General features: G+C 39.4%; 1 protein-coding gene and 1 long non-coding RNA gene across 2 annotated transcripts in view; one reads left to right on the plus strand and one right to left on the minus strand.

Moving 5' to 3' along the window:
- adgrb1a (adhesion G protein-coupled receptor B1a) overlaps positions 1–23,886 on the plus strand; it is a 120,574-nt gene that overhangs the window by 71,548 nt on the left and 25,140 nt on the right. The window contains exons 17-22 of the mRNA XM_042424000.1: positions 4,313–4,439; positions 19,196–19,299; positions 20,757–20,859; positions 20,957–21,107; positions 21,203–21,272; positions 21,581–21,647. Of these exons, the coding sequence (XP_042279934.1) occupies positions 4,313–4,439; positions 19,196–19,299; positions 20,757–20,859; positions 20,957–21,107; positions 21,203–21,272; positions 21,581–21,647 (622 nt within the window). The remainder of the gene's footprint in view (positions 1–4,312; positions 4,440–19,195; positions 19,300–20,756; positions 20,860–20,956; positions 21,108–21,202; positions 21,273–21,580; positions 21,648–23,886) is intronic.
- Positions 8,716–21,022, minus strand: LOC121905616. Its single transcript, XR_006098444.1, has 4 exons — positions 20,935–21,022; positions 9,567–9,668; positions 9,000–9,194; positions 8,716–8,873 (listed from the first exon to the last, which is right to left on the minus strand). It is a non-coding gene; the product is annotated as an uncharacterized LOC121905616 (long non-coding RNA).

Consider the following 23,886-nt stretch of genomic DNA (forward strand, 5'->3'; position numbering starts at 1 on the left):
ATTTAGTTCAAGACATTGTTTGTCAAAATATATATATTTGAGTCCAGATATTGGTTGAACTGTCCAAGATAATAATATTTGAATTTTGTTGTATCATAGATCATCCCTGTAAGCAGAGAATCTCGTGCAGGAATCCCCCTCCCTAGCTTTCTGCATAACAGCCCGTGATTATATATTTCCTCGGTGCTGGCAGACTGCTTTTCATCCATGTGGCCTGTTCTTGGCAGAGGACATTCTTCCATGCAGGGCTGCTGGACCAGCACCTAAATTATCCACTTAAACGGTGGGGCAAGACTGTCCGCAGGCCACTGTGTGGCTCAGAGAGAGGCCTAATCACGTCAGCCATACAGAGGAACTGCACTGAGTCCTAATATATTGGATTTCTGTTGGAGGTGATGTGCTAATGTCAGCACTGAGCCACCTCCTGGGGCTAACACAAACACACACACACCCTACATTCACACACAAACACACACACTCTGAAGACTACATTTATGTGTATGAACTAAGAAACCAACTGATGTTTGAGGGTGTGACAGTTAAATATTCTTGTGCTAAACCATCATTAACAAAGGTCACCTGCTGCCCTCGTCACCCTTTAATATTGTTGAGGCTGTAGCTGTTATACAGCCTGTTGTACATCAAGCAGTGCAGTGGAAGGAGCGGACTGTAGACCTGCTGCTTTTTGGTGACATACTGACATGACAGCACTAGTCTCCACCACCTTCATCAAAACACTAAATGAGAAAATAAATTTCACAAGAATGCAGTTCATCCCCCGAGTGGAGTTCCACATATTAGGATTTGTCACTGGTCTGTATTTATAACTGTCTGAAGTTTGTGGAAAAGGTTAACGCAGCTGCAGCGTGTTCCCATAGTAGCTCAAACAACCCTATTGCCAGACAGTAACATCATTAATGGATGATTCTGCAAAACCATGGATTACATGCTCATATTTTCAATGCCAACATTTTTTAAATTCTTTCCTTCTTTCTATAATATCTGTGCATGACATTAACAACATGGTTAAGATTAGCGTTAGGCAACTAAAACATTTGGTTAAGGTGTGGGAAAGATCATGGTCACAGGTAATAAAAAGATGAAGCTTCATTTCTTGTTTTTGACGGAACACAAACTCTGTTCTCCTGTATGAAAGTCAGACACACTTCACCCGACCCTAACCCACACTTTTACTTTTTGCCTCAATGCATAAAGAACACACTACTTCCTGCATTGGTACTGTGCGTTGGAACTAGTCATAAATCATGAGGAGCAGAATCGCCAGATATAAACATAATTTCTAAGATTCTTGGCTGGGATCAAATGTCCACTCTGACACATTTCAGTCTTCGCAGCAGCAACATTTAGATTATGGTTTAGAGTTGTTTTGCCAACAGTTTTTGTGCTTTACGACAGGCTACTTTACCTGTTTTGTGAATGTTAAAAGGGAAAACTGTGGCAGTCCCTCTCCTGCTTCAGAGTTTTGCTCTTAAGACTAAGTCACTAATTTAAGAAATGTATTGTTAAATATTAAGTACATGCAATTTTTCAATAACTATAGGCATTATATTCATACAAGTGAATTCCACACGAGCTGCTTTCGTAGACCGTAGACCTGCCATGTAAAGATAGAGATAGGCTTATGTATCCAGTGAGTAGACATTGGGGTTCAGATGATGCATAACACTATGCAGTGTTGTAAGCCAGCAGGTTGTGGATGCTCATGGGCAAAATGGACCAGTGAAGGGGGGGGGTGTGTTCCTTTAGGTCATGTTTTGACAAATATGAAAAATGATAAATTGTAAGTATAAATTATGTATAATCATTTTTGGAATAATCCCATGAGCACAGCCCTGTGAAGCCAGTTATACAGTTATATAGAAATGTATTTCTGACTCATGTGTGTAACAGTAAAGACATTTACATAAAAGATTGGCATCTTGTGCTGTCCTTCATACGATTGGTCTATGTGAGGGCTGAATTCAGTCTATAGATCTCTCTGAACGTCTTTCAAAAATGCAGCATGATGATTGACATTTCAAATGCTTGCTATTGTCAGTGCCTGACAAATTAATTTGGATTCCATGGCTGGAGTACAAGTTTTAGTCAGAACCCGCGTGCTGCTCAATCAAGTCGATGTAAATTCAAGTCAATCAAGTGGATGTAAATTTGTGCGAGGAGAATTTAAGTCTGTTGCCTGTTGCTGCTTGTTGTTAATTAATAACACTTGGTTGCTTTTTCATCAATTTGACTTATTTGCTTAATTTCTGTGTGCGCTGAAGCACGGTAATACAAGGCCAGTCTGTGTCAGGAGCCTAGTCAAATGGATTTTTGCTGTCTAATTGCCAAAGGTGTCAAAGTACCAAAGCCTACAGCAACAGTGTGTCAAACTGCTTTGATTCACAAACAACACTTTGAAACCAGTTTACATTACTGACATTCTGTGTACCAAGAGGAAACCATAAATGATGACTGACTACATATTGTTATAATTTAGTCAGTGTTATTAACAATTTGATTGTTGCTTTATCTGTGGCTTTCAGCTTGATTATGTTAAGTGTTGCTTGATTGGTTGCGGAAGAATGTCCGACATCCCAGTTCCACACTATCTACTAATACTATAAAGATACGCCATGTACTAACTGTGATAGTTCACTACCTAGTACAATAAAATGATGTATGTTGCCATTTTGTACAGGAAATGATAGTGCTCAGACAAATCAATATGTGTCTTTAGAACTCTACTGCCAATGTCAAATTTAGAAACTGTGGAAGTCTATTTCTACTAGAAATGCTGGGAAGGTTAGAAAACAAATGATAGAGATGTTCAGTCAAAATGTTGGCTTTCTAAGTCAAAATAATGCAACAGAAATAGTCAAAAAGTCATAATTATATAATCTTATGACTCTGTCAATAACATCTCATCATTTTGACTTAGTGAGTGTAAAATTTAGAAAATACTTGTCAAACTACTGTCATAAAATTTGACTTATTATCAGTATTTCTATTATTCCTGACTTTTCATCTGTTCCCCCCATTTATTTCCTGGCACAAATGGGCTGCCATACAATATATGTGAAAGTAAGTAAAATATATTTTTTCAAAGAAGTCATCCGTGTCTTTAATTTCCACCACACTCAAAAATTAAGTGCTTTACTATTCATCCTTACATTTGAAGAATACTTAAAAATAACACAACATACCCACGTACATATACATACCCATATATGGTCAGAATATATTTATTGTTACATGCAATCTGTACACAGTGTAGGTCTAAGTTTTTCATATTCTTTGTAATCCTTAAAAAACTGAGCAACCACTGAAGATTTTTTAAAGGATTTTTTTTTTACAAGAACATTCAGAGTCACAGCAGGAGAAATAAAAATAGTTCCAAGGACTTGCAAATGTCTCTAAATTGTTTTTTTCCCTCTTTATGAAAGCTCCACAGCATTGTAAACAAAGCCAGACCTCTTTAGCTTTTTCACTGCAGACATTGTGACTTGTCAAAACAGGAAAAGCACAGGTGTAATGAATAACAATGTTTAAGTTTCAGTGTCTCAGACAGTAAGTCATGTCAGTGAGTCAGCATGCTTAATACCAGAACACTGTAAACCCAAACAGAGTGCAGCCATTATTAATGTTATTAATTACACCTGTGGTGTACTTTGATATGATCTATTGTCAGTTGTCAGCGGATGTGATTGGTTGTTACCATGGAAACACACATTACAAACTCCACTTTCTTTAATAGGCTTACAAATGGTAATTACAAATGGTGATTATTATGAATTATTATATTATTATTATTACAAAAAATGTGTTAATACTGATAGTAATTATGGATAATGGATATTTATACATTTGATGTCGTAATTATTTTTAACACCAAATAGGCTAGCTTAGTATATTATTACAACATAATAACAATAATAATAATAATATAATAATAAATAATAATAAATAATAATAATAATGATATAAGTGGGGCTTTGGGGTTTGCAGTGTGTTGGTGTGATGTGTCCAGGCAGAGACCCGCAGCACGCCGCCTCACAGCCTCCTCATCACCGCCTTCACTTCACTCTCTGCGCCTTCTGCAACCGGCGGAGATGTAAAGTGGATTAAATAGCCGGTGTAACGCGGCGGGATCTGAACCGCTTTCTTTTGCCTTTTTGCCGGCGCTGCCTCTATATTCACCGCATCGCTTCTCTCTCTTTCTGTGTGTGTGTGTGTGTGTGTGTGTGTGTGTCTGCCGGTGTGTGTGTGTGTGTCTGTGTGTGTGTGTGTGTGTGTGTGTGCTTCTCCCGTGCAGCTCCTCTCTGCTGGGATCCTGGTCTGCCAGGGGCTGCAAAGCCGTGCTAGTCGACTCATTCAGAACCAAATGCGTGTGTGACAGACTGTCCACCTTCGCCATTTTAGCACGGCTAAATCCCGAAATGGTAAGTCCGACAACCTCCCTTGACTTCGTTGACGTTAAAGGTAGCGGAGACGGTGTTTTTTTTGTTGGGTTTTTTGTGTGTGTGAATGCATCAGCTGTGTTCTTTTTTTTTTTTTTTTCCAAAGGGCGTCATTGTCATTACATATCAACAGATCCTCCCTCTCTCCCACCCCCCCCTCCTTCCCTCTCTCTCTGTCTCGACATGCCAAAACCATGCTGTAAAAGGTAATTGCAGACTTGCCAACGAAAATGATTTTTTGGAGGCTTCTTTATTCACGTTGCACCTAGAAGGAGACAGGCTGTTTATGTGTTCAAGAGGAAATGCACACAGGCAGGGCAGCAGTGTGCTAACCTGTGTATTGAATACACAGGCTCAGATGTACTGATATTCATACATGACATGGTGAGTGAGATCATGTTATATTATATGATCATACCTGCATGCACCCCCCCCTCCTCCTCTGCTTTTCTTATTCCATGTGAACACCAACAAATGATGTTCATATTAGCATATTTTAACATATTTGACTGTCAATGGCGTCTCCATGGTTACCAGGCCCAGTGGAGAAGGTGCTGCATGGCAATCCATTAATGTGAGAAAAAATGAAAAACATTTTAATAACACTCGGGAGCTACAGCTGGATACAGAGCACAATTCCCCTCGCAATGTAGTCTGCAGCTGGACACAGGGAGCCATGCAGGCAGCCACAGCAGAATCCCAGTGACTCAAAGCTGCCCCAGTTTCTGTGGGGAAAAGGGCAGTGTCTTTGTGGGGAATTTTCATTCAGTGCGATTAGTTATTATTAGACTGGAAATTGCCTCGGAAGCAGTTTGTTCACTAGTTGCCCTGGTAACAGCATGGGCGACGAGGCTTTCTTAAAGACATAGGAGGCAGCGTGCTGTTCATCCTGCTGCCTGCTTGGCCCAGAAGGAAGGCTATAGGCCAGAGGAAGCTGCTGTGGTTTAAACAAATGAAACTGTTTTCAGCTTGAGTCAAACATACAGTATATGTCTCTGTTTGTTCACGTGGTTGTGATTAAAAAACAGACGAGCGTGATGTGAGGGATGTGAGCGAAGGTTTCAGTATTGAACGTGGTTGTTGTCCTCATGCTGAGAGGCTGCAGTCGTGTGTTCCATCGGTGCTTTGTTGTCTCAGTGCTGAAATGATCAGTTGATCAATATATTAGTCGGCTGACTGAGACTTGGTCGATGACAATTTTACAGGAAGAGTTTTGGGAAATATGTTTATGTGTGAAGAAGCTGGACGTGGTTAGCCTAGCATAGCATAAAGACTGGAAGCAGGGGGGAAACAGCTAGCATGGCTCTGTCCATGGTACATAAAAATGTCTGTCTACACCTCTAAACCTCACTGATTAACATTTGTATCTTGTTCGTTTATCTGCACACAATCATAAATGTCAATTTGTGGTTTTATGAAGAGTTACTTGTTGGAACTGTTTCTTGACAAACAACAGTATATCTGTGCAGCGTCTCCAGCTAAAGCACGGATGTCTGTAGTTGAAGAGCATAGCTTTTGATATTTCTGTGCACCAGTGGTGATGGTACTGACAACTTCACTGTGATGACAAGACTCTGAGGGGCCATACACAGTCACTGTGCCCAGCTGTTGTTAGCCAAGAAATGATTCCACAATGCAACATGCCCTGAACTCACAAATGGATGTTTTTACATTTTTGTTTGAGCTTTAGCTTCAGTCACATTTCTATTGGACAAGCCAGGCAAGCAGTTTCCAGTCTTAATGCTAAACTAGGCTAACCTCATCCTGACTCCAGCTTAATGCACAGACATTAGCTTGGTATTGATCTTCTCATTTTACTCTTGAAAAGAGAGAATTCCCAAAATGTTGAAGTGTTGATTTGAGTCAGTTGCCAGTAAAAGATAATCACACTAATAAAGGTTATAGCTGGTTAGTTGCTTCATATCATTGTGAATTGCTGTTTGTACCATTGGACAGCCACAGTTACAATAGTGATTTTAACACACATGCTGTCTGTCTAATGTATGATGTGTTTTTGACATGATTCTTGACTATTTTTAGGCTTAATGGTCCTTGGTCACAGCCATAACATTCCTCTTCATCCCAGAGGTAGTGTTGTCTAGGCAGGGCTCTAGCTGTGGCTGAGGGGGGTGGGGGGTGGTGGGGGGGGGTACACCTTGACAAGCTGCAAGCTGACACACTGAGCAGCTTCACCAGCATCACTGACAGCAGCAGGAACAGCAAACACTGCTGGCTATGGAGCAAAAACAAATAATCCTTTAAAGTACATGAATTAACTGCTTTTCTTTGTTTTATATCGTCATAAACTGACGTCTTCAGGTTTAGGACTATTAGTCAGACAATACAAGTAATCTGATGACATTATCTGGGGCTTTAGGAAATGGTGGTGGGCATTTTTGAATCTCACATTTTATAGACCAAATAATTAATCGATTGATAGAGAAAGTAAGACTAAGTGATAACAAAAATAATCACCATATGATTCATTTAGGAATATGCCTCATGTAAATGTTTGCCATGGTTAGAAGAGAGAGGTAATCATGCAGGGCCAGCCTTAAAGCTCTGCTCATCTCATTTGATATTGTGCTGAAGTGATGTCTGTTCCCAACAAATTAGTTTGGGCCGCAACTAAAGATTATTTTCATTTTCAATTAATCTTTTGATTACCTTTCAATTAATAGTTCCATGGTTTGATCTATAATGATTATTCTCCTTGTCCATTAACCTTTTATTATTATTATTTAATTATTTTCTGAATTAATCAATTCATTATTTGGTCTAAAATGTCCACCACAATTTCCTGCAGCTGAAGGTGACAGCTTGTTTTGTCTGACCAACAGTCTTAAACTGGTTTTCATCTTCCCATCACATTAGACAAAAAAAAGAAGCTCAGTCACACATTTTAGAAGCTGGAGCCACCAAATGTTTGGCTTTATTGCTTTAAAGGTTTTAAAGGATTTCTTAAAGGATTCGTTGATTATTATAGTTTCTGGTTAATTTTTTTGTTAATCGGATAATTGATTATTAATTGACTAATTGTTTCAGGTCTAGTTTAACTAAATTGCCTTTACCAACAGCGGTCATAAGGGGCCGACATCTTATGCTCTGCTTCTGTGGAATTTCTAAGTAGGAAAGACTCATAGCTTCGGCCTGTTGCTGTGATACATCAACCATATACGTCAACCAGCCATATTGGTCCGGGCAAGACTGGCCTGTAAACAGATGTACTGTAGTAAATGGTGGAGCTGCATTTTTTCTGGATAAAAAGCACTATAACGTTAACGTTTCTCAACCAATTTCAATGAGTTTTTAATATTGAAGGGTTTATGATCAGTGAGAAAAATGGAACAAAATTGGCAAATACAAATCAAATAGTGAGACACTAGCAGTCAGTCTACTTTCTATATTTTTTATAGTAGTGAAAGGATACAGATATACTCCAAGACAGACAGTTACAGACAAACAATTAAAAGATAAAATGAGATATGCCTTTATTGATCCCCAGAGGGGAAATTCAGATGGTAAAGCAGTATAACAAATTTACATGACATGGTAAAAATAGAAAAATATAGTACAGTATAAATAGTATGGACTATAAGTTTAAAGTGTATAGTATGAAGTGGGATGTAGTAGTAGCACAACAATATACAGTATAGTGCAGCAGTGGTGGTAATATAATGATAATAATATACTAGATTAATAATTGTAACTAGTAGGCCTATATAGTAAATCAGACAAGGACACTCTGACGGCTTGCCCCAACGATGACTGGTGAATAAATCGTTCAGCTGATCTGACCACCTTCACTGTACCTTCAGAAGGAATCATCAGCTCTCCTTTGTTTCGCAGTGTAAGCAAGTGGTAGCTCTGATCAAATGGTGCCGTTACAGCATCTGTCACCAAGCTAGCACAGCACACATCACAGGACAACTTTCTCAAAATCTGTCGAAGGACAACCCCTGATATGTACACAAGGGCATTGTCCGCAAGGCCACCAAAGCGGGTTGGTAGGTAGCTGTGGTCACACACAATTGCATAGATGTTAACAAAAAGGTGATGGAAGCTATTCAGTTTCTTCTGCTGCAGAGGATATCTCAACAGCAGACAGGGACACGGTCTCATCCTGTGCTGCCACGTTGCCTGAAGTGCTTGGAGAGACACCGTATCGGATCATGAGACAGCGGAAAATGGCCTGGAACTGGCCTGCAGAGGGATTGTTATTCCAGGCCGCTAAACACCCCACCCCCCCCGACACACACACTTAATGCAGATATTTGTTCTTTTCAGATGACAAAGACTTCTTTGAAAAGATAATTTATAAATCTTTTGGACCATGTAGGTGGAGAGTGAGGGCACACTCCCTCTGGTCTTTTGTGTACTCATGGCCCTGGTTTGACAGGAGGTCTATCGGAAGATCTGAAATTCAGTTAGCACAGACTAATTAATAAGTGCCCTTGAAATAATAACTAGGAAGTCTAACAAAGATGAGAAAGTGTAGACATAAGGTATAGCCTACATAAAGCTTTATTTTTTTAATTTTACCTGAGTAGATATCAAGCCTCTCTTTCAGCTCTTCCCCCTCAGATCCTCCAGAAGACCACGCACCGTGTTCTTTGCCCTCTGTTCTGGGTCCTTCAGGTTCCTCATCTCATGCTCCAGACTATCCACCCTAGTCAAGGTTTCATTGATGCTGGTCTTTAAACCAGTGGAAGATGCAGGCAGTACATAGGAGTTGTACTAGTAGAAAGAAGGATGAAAATGTTTTGAGTCATGTTTATATCACATGTCTCACAGTCACAGCTGTTTGGTGCATAGCTAGCACAATTTACTATCAGCTGGCCCACCTACTTGATCTCATGACCCCTCAATTCCACTGCCAGCACTGTGGGTTTGAGTGTGTGTGTGTGTGTGTGTCAGTGACACATATTCAACACCAGCATGTTTCAATGTGTGCATGTGTGCGCCTGCGTATGTGTGAGTGTATCTGAAAAGAGTTGCAGAGAGCGAGTGAGAGAGAGAGAGAGAAAAAGCAAGTGAGAGAGAGGTTTGAATATGACCAGGGCCATGATGCTCACAGTTGTTTGGGGCATAGCTGGTACAAATACTCACAACATTAGGCAGAGGTTCAGTCTCTTGGAAATACAGAGAACAGTCCACTGACAGGCTCTCTTCAGCCTTCCTTGAGGCTTGTGTTGTCCTGGTTACCACTGGCTAAAGTGAAAGAAAAAAAAATACTTACAAACAACTTGAACAGGTTTAAGTATACCACAGTGTAATGCACAATTTATAATTGATTCCTAAACATTCAGAAAGAACAGAAAAACAAAAACAAAACATTTTCCACAAAGTGTGACATTGACCAGCTATCACATCCTTATAGCCTAGTTATACACCGCTCTTTGGAGATGAGTTGGGAAACTGAAGAGAGATGGTTTAGCTCCATCTCTAATCCTGACAATATGACCTGTCCTGTCAAAGTCCTTACTGCAGAGCACGTAGGACTCACTGGTGGGAAAACCTTTCCGTCTTACAGCTTCTTCCCACTGCCTCCTTAACTCTTTCTCTTTGGGAAACATTCAATTTGTAAGAGAAGTTAGCTAGCCAGTAGGCTTGGGTGGTATCAAGGTATTATATTGTATAACAGGGTATTTAGAAATCCCAAAAGGTATGATTTTTAATACCATCAAAAATACAGATGCTCCTCTTTCTATTGAACTGATATGGACATGCTGTATTGAGATGATGCATTGTAGTGCACAGCACGCGCCACCAGAGGTCAGTTTCTATTGGTGGAACAGGCAGAGAAAGATAGCGACTACGAGTGATGGGGATGAAATTACAAGACTAATAAGAAAGAAAAATGCTCCTGTTTGGGAGTATTTTGGGTTTCGTACTGAATGCTACATATAACTTTCTTGAGATTACATCTTCCAACTACAAAACCAGTTTATTAGCCACATGATTTTATTCAACTGCCAGTCTGCCACCACCCGCATACCATCTCTGTTCAACCCACTGTTCAGGATTGGGGTTGGTATCCGCTGTGGCAACAAGTGTTGTCGGGTCTTCCAGCAAGAATCTATAGAAGAAGGGTTCTATTTCCTATCTATTTTTATTTGTGGTTCTTTTGTTGATCAGACCAACATAACAGTTAACATATTTAACTAGATGGTGAATCAGAAAACAAGTTAAATATAAAATTTGGGAGTGATATGCTTGAGTTTAATCACTAATCTGTCTCCACTCAGTGTGATCAGCTGCAGTGTCTAGTCAATAATTGATATCCAATAAGGGGGCGTGTCGGCCAGTAAAAGACTTCCATGAAGGCTGCTCTTGTGTATCCTCACTCATGTCTCCTCAGATATTCCTCCACGCTCCTAACACAAATGCCGTCATATAGCCTACTGCATACCCCGATGTCAGGATGGTATGAAGGTATGACGAAATAGTCTGCTACCCAGCTAACTAACGTTATAGTCAGATTCACAATGTTAGTCACTTAGCTGAAACGTTGGCAGCGTTTGTTGCCAGCTGTTAGATGTTCGTCTTTTTTTTTTTTTTTTAATAACTTTTTTTCACTTTTTTTGAAAACATAAAAATGGTTGATGCTGTTAGTTGTCATCCATTAGCTGTTAGCCGGAGGTAACAGTGGAGCAGTCTTGAACATAAAGGGCAGTCTTGAACATAATATGACCTCCAGAAGAATTTGAGAACCTATCACATGCATAAATTGCCACATGGTGGGAAAGTTTGAATTGGCCATCCAGGGATTTGAACCCTGGATCTTTGTATCCCCAGAGAAGGTGCTTACTGACTGCACCACTGGGGGCATGGCTTTCCACAGCCCTCACAACTTGAGGCAATGACAGCACACTTGCAAAACTGGAGTATTTTTGTCTGTTTAAACTTAAAATGCTAACAATAGTCAAAATATTGGTGATAAAATTCTGAAAAAAAAAAAAAAAAATCGCATATCATTCTGCTTGTTTCGACTGTATTGTCAGCTTTGCTGCTGGAACGCTATTAATTCCCCAAGATCTGGTTTGGATTGTGCGACAGTTTGTGCATCCCTGAGCTGAACACGATTCAAGCATCTTACCAGTCCAGTCTTCTGAGAGTTTATAGCATGTTGCCCTGACCAATATGGCAGTTTGTCAGTTCATCACTTTGGTCCAGACTGAAATATTTGATAGATTGCTGTGCCAGCAGGTTGACATTTTTGTTTTTCAGTGAACATGTCTCAACAACTATTGGATGGATTGTCATGAAATGTTGTGTAGTTATCTATAGTGCCAAGATGATGCATCTTAATGATGGTGATGATGCCCTGACTTTTCATCTAGGGCCACCATCAGGTCAAAGTTTTCACTTATTCTGAGATAGGCTACATCTCAATATCCATTCCATTGATTGGCACACAACTTTGTACAGACAATTATGGTTCCAAGAGGACTAATCCTAATGGCTTTAGTGAGCTGGTGACATTTCTTTGTTTTTTAATGAAATGTCTGGACAACTATTGGATGGATTGCCATGAAATTTGGTTCAGACATCCATGGTCCCTTCAGGATGAATTGTTTTGACTTTGGTGATCCTCTGGCTTGTCATTTGGTGCCGTTACATGGTGAAAATTTCAGTTTGCTCAATATTTCGATTTATAACCAAATACCTGACTACCATGACATTCCCATCAGCCTCAGCTGTACTTTGTGTTAAGTGCTTATTTGCTAGCATGCCAAGATGGTGAACATGATAAACATCATACCTGCCAAATATCAGTGTGTTAGCATAGTCACTGTGAGTATGTTGTCATGCTAACAGTAGCATTTAGCTCAAAGCACCAGTGTACCACACAGAGCAGCTAGCATGGCTGTAGACTCTTATGCTTGTTCAGATACAGGTACTTGTGAAATATGATCAGCTAATAATCATCAGTTAACCAGTTCAGGGCGTCCTCAGTGTGCTGTCTCCCCTGCAGCCTGCCTCCACCTGTGCAGATGACAGTCTGTTCACAGCTCCGTTGTGCCCTGAGAGAAGCTAAATTGTGGCGGTTTCTTTTGCCAGGAATGAAGGAAAAGGCAACCCCTCTCCTTCCTCATTCTGCTGTCCCTTCCCCCACATTCTATTATTTTGTGAGACATCCATGGCTACCATGCTAATTATTCCGACTGCAACACATAGTAGCTTCTAAATGGCCCAGCCGCTCTGTCTGCAGCTAGCCTCCGACAGCCCCAGCATGATAAACACCCCAACCTCTTTTTCCTCTCTGTCCTCCCCCTCGCTCCTCTCTTCCTCCCATCCCTCTTCTCTCTACCCCTCAGTCACTTCATCACACCATTTTTCATGCTCTGATGCTGCATTATACTTTTGCTCTCCCTCTCTCCCTCTGCTTACTCCATCATTTACTCTCGCTGCCACCTCCTGTGTCCATTTTGCTCAGTCCAACTTTTCTGCAGGCTTTTAAAAGGAAAAACAGAGAAAAAAAAAAGCACTGCAGTCAAAGGCAAAAGCCCCAAAACCTGAGCCCAGTTCACTGCTACGGCTAGACCTATGTGTGTTAAGGGGGAAGAGGATAAATGAGAGTGCTTGTGTTTCTATCATTTTGGATATTGTGAGCCTCCGTAAGCCTTTTCTTCAGTTTGAATGTGCTGTTAGGAGCTTGCAGATGCAGTGACAAGCTTTGGTCGGTAGCCCACATTCTGAGAGTAATAAATAAGTTAATAAGACCAAGGTCATCATACACAGTGTTTTATCTATTAAGGGGCACCAGAAATATCCATGGTAGTCATACTTAAATTGGCAAATAAATCTAATCTACGTGGCTCTGCTGAATATCCAATGAGAGAAAAGTATGTGTTTACATGATAAAATAGAATATTTCTGTTTTGTGTGAATTTCACAGGCAAAGCAGATATTTTACAGAAGAGAAGTCTTTGTTTTATTTCCAGAATGGTGTTTATTTCTGTTAAACATAACCTGATGTGCTACTTTTGCTCCTGTAACACTGTTTCATCAATGTGAATATTGGGATGTATTCAGACTTTGTCATCATTAAGGAATAGTTCAACATTTGGGGAAATTGTCAGGATGAAGCAGGGGTGAGTGGACCCAAATGCAGAGCCAGAAAGCAGGACTGAAGAAAAATGCTTTATTTTGGCGTGAGCATACAAACAAAAGGTGATGGGACAGGTGTACCTCCAACAGAACAGGCTTGACAAGACAAAAACAGACGATCCAACAAAGACTCTGAACTGAAAACCAGACCTTAAATACAAACTAAACTAATCAAGGAATGGGGAACAGGTTACTAGACACAAGGGTAGGCTGGCAGTGATTGGCTGAGGGAAACACAGGGACCAGGGCAGGGCTGACGAGACTGATACAGGGCAGGTGTTGGGAGGAGCACACGAACACAGGAGGAGGAAACACAGAGAAACCAGGAAACCAAAAAACAATACTCTAAGCTACCGGAAACCCAAAAGAACACAAAAAGTTCAAAAACCAAACGAAGTCCAGGCAGGATGTGACAGAAATTCATTTATTAGCTTTCCTTTATTTTCTGCTGTTCCTTTCCCTTCTTGCTTTTTGCTTTAGATGAGAAAATTTTAGGGCTACAACTAACAACGACGTCCTCAAATACCTTGTTCTGTCCACAACCCAAACATATTCAGTTTACCGTCATAGAAGACTAAAGAAACCAGGAAATATTCACATTTGAAAAGCTGGAACCAGAGAATTTGGACATTTTTTCTTAAAATAAGGACTCAAAACATTTGATCGATTATCAAAATAGTTGGCAATTAATCTAATAGTTAACAATTAGTCAATTAATTGACTAATTGTTGCACTAGAAAATAAAATTCTACTTTCATGTCTGCATGCTATTTTTGCTAGAGCTAGATGCTGGTTAGCTTAGCTTAGCACAAAGACTGGAAGCAGGGGGAAACAGCTAGCCTGGTCAGACCAAAGGTAACAAAATCTGCCTACCTCTGTAGCTCACTAATTAACACGTTATATCTTGTTTGTTTAATCCATTCAGCAACTGCAGTGTGAAAAAGACACGCTGTGGTTTTATCAGTGGTTAGGTGCAGGACTATTTCTTGGCTGGGAGCAATGACTTCCTGGTGTTCCCGCTAATTGTCTGACAAGGTGATGACAAGACTCTAGGAAGCTGCGCAAAGTCATTTGTTAAGTTCCAGTATGTAAATGCCCTTAAACCACTGCTGAAACAAACAAAATATAATGAAATAATGAGTGAGCTTCAGAGGTGTTAGTAGGTGTATTTTTGAACTTTGGACAGAGTAGAGCTAGTTGTTTCCCCGTTTCATATTCCACATCTGTGAATATGACTTTTTCTGAATAGCCCAGTTTAATTTGTTAGCTTGTTGAATAAAAAAAAAAGTATTTGCAACCAACAATTATTTTCATTATTGAGTAATTTTCTGATTATTTTATTGATTAATTTGATTTTATTGCTTTTTCATTTAAACTGAAAATAATAAATAGTAAAATGTAAAGAACTAGTTAAAAATGGCCATCAGAACTCAATGGATCCCAAATTGCTTGTTTTGATATATTTGCTTATATAAGCAAAGCATAGTAAAGTTCCATCTGATGAGGTGGAGCCAGTGAATATTTGGCATTTTTGCTATAAAAATTATAATGAATAAATTATCAAAATAGTAACCAATTTGTGTAAATGCAATTCTAATATCAGATCATGTCTTATGAGTGAGGTAGTTTATAAGAAGCTGTTTGATCCAGATAATAAATATCTGTGTATTTTCTATTTTTTTTTAGTATTTATCGTTCTGACTTGATTTAACTGATTAGATTTACAATTAGCCCCACTTCAGGAGGAGTGACTTTACTTTGATTAGTATTTGGATCAATAGTTTTATCATCCAACTGATCCATTCTCATACCAGTGTTGAAGCAATCTTTGTTTACTATTGTCAGCAGCTTCATCTGATAGACCTCTAGGAAATGAGATCTCCTTAGTGGTGATAGCTGGAGCGTCTCTCTCTTTTTGCTCATGTGGAATGATACAGTCTGGCCGTTTTATTTCGGCTGCTCTCGTTTGGACGCTGTGTGAGAACTCCAACTGAGCTCCGTCATTGGCTGGAGAGGAAGTAAAAGTTTGTCTGTCTCAGCAGACGCTTTTCCATTCTGCTGCACTCGTAATCTTTGCTTTTAGAGAAGGAACTAAATGTGGTGCAGATTAATCAGAAGGATTTAATTAACTTAGCCCCAGCACACACATCAAACCTGCAGACAAGACAGGCTATAAACTCAGCCAATTATCTCCTGCTAGAAGGGGTGGGGGTGGGGGGGGGGGGGGGGGGGGGGGGGGGGGGCTCATGTCCACCCCCACCACACAGTTTATTTCATTAAAGTGTCCCCTCACCTCACCTTAACTCTCTTCACGTGGCCACAACACACCAGCATTAGGACTGGACAGCTGTATAAAGCTACATTGGTTTTTGATGATTACTCATGAAAGTAAGCGGAGCATCAGTGGCTTCACTCTTTTTTTTTTTTTGCTTTCTTTTGTAATTTTTCATACATGACATGTTTTGCTATTGACAACTTAAATCTGTATTGAATGGCCTTCAGACTACATAGCTTTAACTGATATCCTAGATGCTCCAATAGAATTTTCTTACCAGCATTTGTTCAAACTGGAAGTATGATTAGGTTAACTAATGCTGATAAAATAAAAACAAACAAACAAAAAAACATGATGCTCAGAAGTATCATGTGGTCAGTTGAATCTCTACTGAGTCCACTTTAGAGCAGGAATGATGCAGGATGACTGGATATGGGTGAAGCATGATGTCACATGGCTGTTGTACATTATCTTCAGCTCTGAATCAGTTCAGTGTTTAAAGTTTAATATCATGCTATAACTTGGTTAATATAGGTTGCACCATACAGTTAGTAACAAATAAGAGTTAGAATAGAACTTGGTGGAATTGTTCAAAAGACAGAGGAGACTAGTGATAGAGCTGGAGGAAATGTTTCTTTGATATTTAGGCTACACTAGGACTGCACTGTCTGTACATGCCTTTACATTAATAACAACACTATAATGATGGAATGGACGAGGGCAGAAGAGTGATTGTCGCTGTTGTTTGTGACAGAAACTTTTAACTGTTAAGGCTTCCAGAAACTTTTGTTTCTGTTGTTATTAGTATGATTTATGACCATGCCTATGTGTGGTGCAGCCATTTGATTAAGCTGACGTTAGCTTGACAAACACGTATTCTATCATGTATTAGCTAGTCCATGTGTGATAGCACACATTTCCTTGTTCAAATAGTTTGTAGTTTTTTTAATCAAACTGTCTATTTTAGGTCTCTCACCATGCAGTGGTGTAAGGTAACTTAGTACATTTACTCAAGTACTGTACTTAGGTACAATTTTGAGGTACTTTACTTGAATATTTCCATTTGGTGCTACTTTATATGTCTAATACTACATTTCAGAGGGAAATATTGTACTTTTTACTCCACTACATTTCTTTGCCACTCAGAGTTACCAGTTATCTTTCACATTAAGATGTTACATAAAGTAATATACCTTAATATTCTAACTGTTGTTTAAATGGTCTGTTCTTTTCTTTTTTAAAATGTGTTATGTACTTTGTGTGAAAGGTGCTGTATAAATAGGGCATAATGATTATTATAAAAATCATAATCAAGTAAACTAGTTAGTAGTAAATATAATAATTCTTAATTACTGTGCCTATTTTTAAAGATTAATATTGGCAATTGGAAATATCCCAAGCAGCATAAACACACACACACCCTTACACAACACTCTCTGCTGCCATGTTACAGTGTTGCCGTGACAACCAAGACAATGTCTGCTTTAACATGGGGATGGTTTTTCAGGAAAGGAAAAATGTCCGCAGTATATGGTGAACATGTTGTCATGTGAAGTTGACTTGACATGCATCACTGTGTGTGTGTGTGTGTGTGTGTGTGTGTCTGCTGATTTGAGATATTTTGGTTTATTCTTGAGTCACCTTGAACTCATCTAGCTCTGCAACCAAGGCCCAAAAAGCAGCCAGCCTGCTGACTTCTCTCCAGCCACAGACACCAGATACCTGCATTAACAGTGTGCGTGCGTGCGTGCGTGCATGCAGTAGGCTATTCTTCATGGAATTTTATTCTCGTCAGGGTAGAAAAGCCTCTCCTATAAAGCTATATCAGTGCAATTATTTTAGTTTTAGAGTTCACAGCAGTGCTTTGGTGGGTGGGTGTATGTGTTTGTGTGGGTGTATGAAGTCATCCTGCTAACCTTTACAGCTCCACTTACCACCATAAACACTCCTCTGTACAGCCGGCCAACTGGGGCTACACACTTAAACTCACTGACTCTAATCATAGTCAAACCATCAGCCTCTCAAGCTGAATTGTCATTGTCAATTGCCATTTTGTATGTTCTGCATTGTTGTCCACAGAACTACACAGCGTGAAAGCTGAAGCAAACACATAATGAGCCACAAGCACGCAGTGTGTTTCGCTACACAGAGAACACTTTTCACACTGTTTATCACGCACATTTTTTTGCTTACCGTACCTCCAGTGGTTTAACATCTCACCTCATGGCAGGGATTGACACTGATTTTTCAACACGTTGTCATGCTTCTCTTTAAATCCTGGGATGCACTTTTACCATCTATCATCTACTTAGGGCTGAATATTCTGCAGATTGTTTTATCATTAATCATTTTGTCTATAAAATGTCAGAAACTAGAGAAAAATGTCTTTTGTACGTGAATATCTTGTTGTCTCTAATCCAAATGTATTCAGTTTACTATCATGTATGATACATAAAAGCTTCCAATCATTACATTTCAGAAGCTGTAACAAGCACATGTTTTGGCATTTTGTCCTTAAAGAATGACACGATTATTTTATTCTCAAAATAGTTGCAGATTCATTTTCTATCTATCAAGTGATCAATTAATCTGCGCCTCCACTATGATACTGCAGGAAACCCTGCACCCACATTAATATGTTTTTTCTTGACCTAATTAAGATGTTTATATAGAGTTTGCATGTTAATACCAGATGGAAATGGAGTATTGAACTGTCTTGCCACATCAGTTCCAGCTCGGAGAAGCAAATTTTGGGTGCAGCCATGAGGTGGACAAATTCATCTGTTTTGTTTTTGTTCACTTTTGTGAAACTGGCCCATATCAGTTCCAGTATGGCTGCAGCACATGGCAGCAGTTTAAATTTGGTCACACATTCTTGAGATGAACAAACAAACCAGAGTTTTAATAAAAGGCTTCATGGTTGGTTGGTTGTAAGTGAGAGCTACAGTGTCTATAGAACTTTGGCCTTCTGAAAAGATCAAACTGAAATGCTGGTATGGAAAATGTAGTCCGCTGCATTTGAACCATGAATGACCCAGTTAGGAGGTGAGCTCTCAGCAAATCGAGCCAACGGGGAATTTTTCTGTTTTTGTATTTGTCTGCTGGCAGCTCCTGTCAAAGTCTGCACACACTACAGATCTGCATGACCCTGCCAAAGCTGCTCTCAGACTTTGCAGTGATGGTTTTGACATTTTTCACTATAATATTTCTATTCATTGTCCTGTTGATATGGGTGATGTGATGCATAGAATGGATTCCACTGATGAATTTCGATCGTTTCATAAGGTTTGTAGACATGACCACACTGAACACTTTTTCATATTCGTCTGCCTTCTTTTTCTTTTTTCAGAACATGGATAAGACACAACTCCCGTCTGTGACGCTGATCGTGGGCTGTGGAGTGTCTTCGTTGACATTGTTGCTACTCATCATCATCTATGTGTCTGTCTGGAGGTGAGATAAGGCAAAATAAGAAAAAAATGGGACCTAGAAAATTATCCCATTACTGAAAGTAAGAAGAAAGTTCAAGATAAACCTGTCAGCATGTACTTTGAAAAAACAATGAGGAGCAGTTTCAATATAAAACCTAAAAGTTCTCAGAATTAATGAATGATTTTTGTTGTACAACTTGACTGTGTAGAGAGATGAAAGTTCACTGTATTTTTGCTACCAGTTGTGCAGCTCAAATACATCTGATTCATGTAGCATCATTGCAGATTTATTCACGTAAACTCCTAAATTGGGGCCTCTAATAAGTGTGCTGGTGGTCATTTTGGAAATTATTGCTCCGTTAATAAGATCTGAAGACTTATACTTGCTTTGATGTCTGCTGCGTGGGCGCTGATTGACAGCTGTGATTGACAGTTGGCTCGCCTGCTGCTCTCCCTGGCTCCAGGACTTGCACTGAGTTGGACTATTGTTGCAATATTTCACTAAGTTTAATGTTACTTAATTACGATACCTGCCCTGTTAGCACAATTTAGCTAAAATAGCTAACGTCAGCCCAAGTGTGCAGTGCTCGGTGTTCCCAGTAAGCTAACATTAGCTTGGGTCTGAGGTAGCGGGGCTGTTTCCAGAGCGTGAAAGGCAACACCCCACACTCCTTATTTAGAAGGTCACTACATCCACCTTTATATACAGGCTGTGTATAAAACACTGTCCTGTTTCCCAGCATTGGCACACTCTCCATAAAAGCAGCAGTTTTATCACATTTGCTCCATGGAACAGCACATCCTGTCTGCTGTACCTTAACTGCTACTTCTAGCTGTACCACATGTTCAGTGCGTGCGACGGCCGTCAGTTGACCCACATGAAATAACAGGACAATCCGGAATACAGCCGGGGTGTGTTGCACTTAAAGATTGGAATGTACATCTTTCTACATGGATGTAGCTACCTTGTGACCCTCCATCCAACAGAAATATAGCCACAAAACTGGCGACGAGTGTGGGTGGGATTGATGCAGCTGTACAGGTTGCTGTAAGTTGAATTGCAGGTCTTAAATCTGCATATTTCTTCAGAAATTGTATTCTATATTTCTAGCGATGAATCTTAAGCTACTTAGTCCGCTATAAATGACGTTGGGATGGATACATCTTGCGTCTTGTTGGTTGGGGAAAAACAAAACACCCTTGTTCCCAACATGAAATTGGCTAACATGAACACAACACACAGGCTGAATGAATGAAGTGCAATGAAAAAGTAGTTCAGTCTGATCATCAGGCCCATGTGAACGATGTCTGCCCCTAACCTAGCTTGCAAGGGAGTGACTGAAATACCACGTCAGAACATAAAATGCATGCTTTAGCTTGATCACTGTGATCTTGGCTACAGGTGCCAGGTGGAGCCATGTTAGGGGTTCAGTAAGTACTACACTCATTGTTTTTATGTTTCCTCTCGTCTTCCTGCAGGTACATTCGCTCTGAGCGCTCAGTCATCCTCATTAACTTCTGCCTCTCCATCATCTCCTCCAATGCTCTTATTCTCATCGGACAGACACAGACACGAAATAAGGTAAGGACCAATCCTAATCTATTTGATAACATATGATCACAGTTCGCCCGATCTATTAAGAATCATCCTGCTTACTTTTGTTTGTCTTCTGTCTCAGGTCTTATGCACCTTGATCGCGGCATTTCTTCATTTCTTCTTCTTGTCCTCGTTCTGCTGGGTTCTGACAGAGGCATGGCAGTCCTACATGGCAGTGACAGGTCGCCTCAGGAATCGCATCATACGCAAGCGTTTCCTATGTCTTGGCTGGGGTGGGTTTTTTCTTTCTGTTGTCCATCATGTTGTTCTTTTTTTCATGGTCTTTCCCGTTTCTCCTGTGTTTATGTTAATGTTATTTTCCTCCCAGGTCTCCCTGCTCTCGTGGTGGCGATCTCAGTGGGATTCACTAAGGCAAAGGGATATGGAACACAGAGCTAGTAAGCATGCTTTCCTATACATTCACTATAGTATACCTCATGCTCTTTAACTATTTATGCAGGGATATTACACATGGTTGGGGGTTTATGTGTGCAGCATAATTAACCTCTTTCTTTCTGTGTCTCATCTATCTTTTACCATCCTCCTACTCATGCTTACTCCCCTTTACCTTTCACCTCATTCTTTCCCTGCTCTTACAACCCCTCATGTGTTTCTCCCCTTCCCTTCCCCGCTTTGCTTCTCCATCACCTCCAATCCTTCTAATCATATCATTCTACATCCGTGTTTTCCTGCTCTTCTCTCGTAGCTGCTGGCTGTCTCTGGAAGGAGGTCTTCTCTATGCATTTGTTGGACCTGCTGCAGCTGTAGTCTTGGTATTTCCTCTTTCCTCTTCGTCTGTGTTGGTTTGCTTTTAAAGCCTCTGCACACAATGGAACTTAAGCTTAGAAGTAGCATTAGCTTTCATCATGTAACAGTTTTTATTCAGTCACTTTAAAAATATATATTCAATTCAATATTTGGTTTGGATACCTCCATAAATTCATGAACAATATTTTCAAAAGCAATCCATGGTGTGGTTTATAATAGTAATAATGTTATTTAACATATTAATGTTTGTTTTGTGATTTTTTTTTGTACAAAATAGTAAAATATATAGCATAATATATAATAAAGAGATTAAAAGATTAAACACTACACAAGTTTAAAATGGGACAATAAATAAACTCAGAAAAGCAAATTCTCCTACCTTGTTAGCACGTTAAACTTTTTAAAATATTTTACATTAAACTGATTATTTTAGCTATTTTTAATATGATAGAATTTTATTTATACATGTAGTCATATGAGTAGTATGATAGTTTTTATTAGAACTATTACAACTATGTAATAACAGTAAAAAATATTAAGTTAAAAATAAATAAAAGCCTCTTTACCTTCCCTACTTCTCTGCCTCCTCCTCTCCTCGTTAACTTCCTCCTTTTTGTCCCTAGCTCTTCCTTTTCCTCTTTATCTTTTTGGTTTCTTCCCTACATCCTCCTTTTCTTCCTACCTCTTAATTTTCCCTTTTTTTATTTCCTCTTTTCCTGCAAGGAAACTATAGGAAGGAAGGATGGGTCATTATGTCGATGAGCTAATGCTCTGCCAGACTTTGGTGGCAGTTCTGTTGTAGCCTTAGGGAGATGCATGGAGAAACACACTAAAACCCAACATATCTACGTCATGTGACCTTTGATGATGAAAGGTCTCTACCAAATGAAAGAACACACTTCAGAGAATACTGACTGATTTTGCCAATTGTGTTTGTGCATTTGTTTATTTGCTGTTGGTCTCCAAATAGTATCCAAACGATTATAGGCATACTTAACAGGGCTCATGGCGAGTCATAAAAATATTAAATAATATTAATTAAAAATATATAAAATATTTAGTTTAGGATAAATAAATATTGTTAACAAAATCTGTATTCTTCATGACTTCTCTCTTCCTTTTATTTTGATCCAGAGGCAGTTTTACGATGATTGACAGGTTACTAATAATAGCTATATGGGAATATCACATATTCAAATGAAACATTTACAAACCTCCTCTGATTATAAATTGTGCATCGGTAGGCTATAAACTAACCCTTAGCTATAAAAGAAAGGCATACATTTCATGGCTATCAGGAATTTTAAGAAAAAAATTAAACAAGAAACTTCATCAGAAAGTAATGCATCGTAATTATGAATGAAGAAATCTCTGCCGTGATAAAATCAACACCTGGGCTGTAATCCCATTAGTCGGATGCCCTGCTGTCTGCCTGGTCACCATATCAAAAACTGTAGATTACATGACATAACATTAGCTAACAGCTCAGAGTTCATTTAGTTAGGTTGTTATCACAGTTTAACCTACTAACATTAGTCTGTCACTAACCTCAATCACATTTAAATCGAGCATAACATAAACATAACTTGCATGCAAATAAATTGTTGCATTAACATACAAATCGAACGAAATGTACCTGAAACATTAGCTAATTAACAATACACCAAAATAGTGGTGCCCCCATCACCCAGATTGATAAACTGTGAAGCTGAGAGGGGAGATGAAGGAGTGGTCTGCCTATTCACCACTACACTAACTGCACCAGGAGCTTTCAAGTGTGGCACCAGTGTGTCTTCATGTGCTACACAGTGATGAAATGACCTTTCCTTCTTTTATAGTTTCCTTGTCTTCCTGGCATACTTTTCTTTCCTTCCTTTACTTCCTCTTTTCCTTCCTACATTTTCTTTTTCCTTATTTATCTACGCTCTTCCCTTAAGACTTCTTTCTTCTTGTCCCTGCAACCTCTTTTCCTCACTTACTTCCTCCTTCCCACCCCTGCCTTCTCTTTACCTTCCCTAGTTTAAAAGCATTTAACTCTTTTTAAAGGATAAGTTCACAATTTTTCAAGTGTGTCTTAAAACAACAGTCAGGTGTCCATATGAACATTGAAAGAGGTTTTCCTCACTGTAATCATTCCTCCTGTTCATACTGACTATTAAAAGATCCTTCAAATGTGCTTTCAATGTTAGTGATGGAGGCCAAAATCCACAGTGTGTCCACACAGTCATTTAAAAGTTGATGTGA

The sequence above is a fragment of the Thunnus maccoyii genome, chromosome 10, assembly GCF_910596095.1.
Source record: "Thunnus maccoyii chromosome 10, fThuMac1.1, whole genome shotgun sequence".
Classification (NCBI taxonomy): Eukaryota; Metazoa; Chordata; class Actinopteri; order Scombriformes; family Scombridae; genus Thunnus; species Thunnus maccoyii.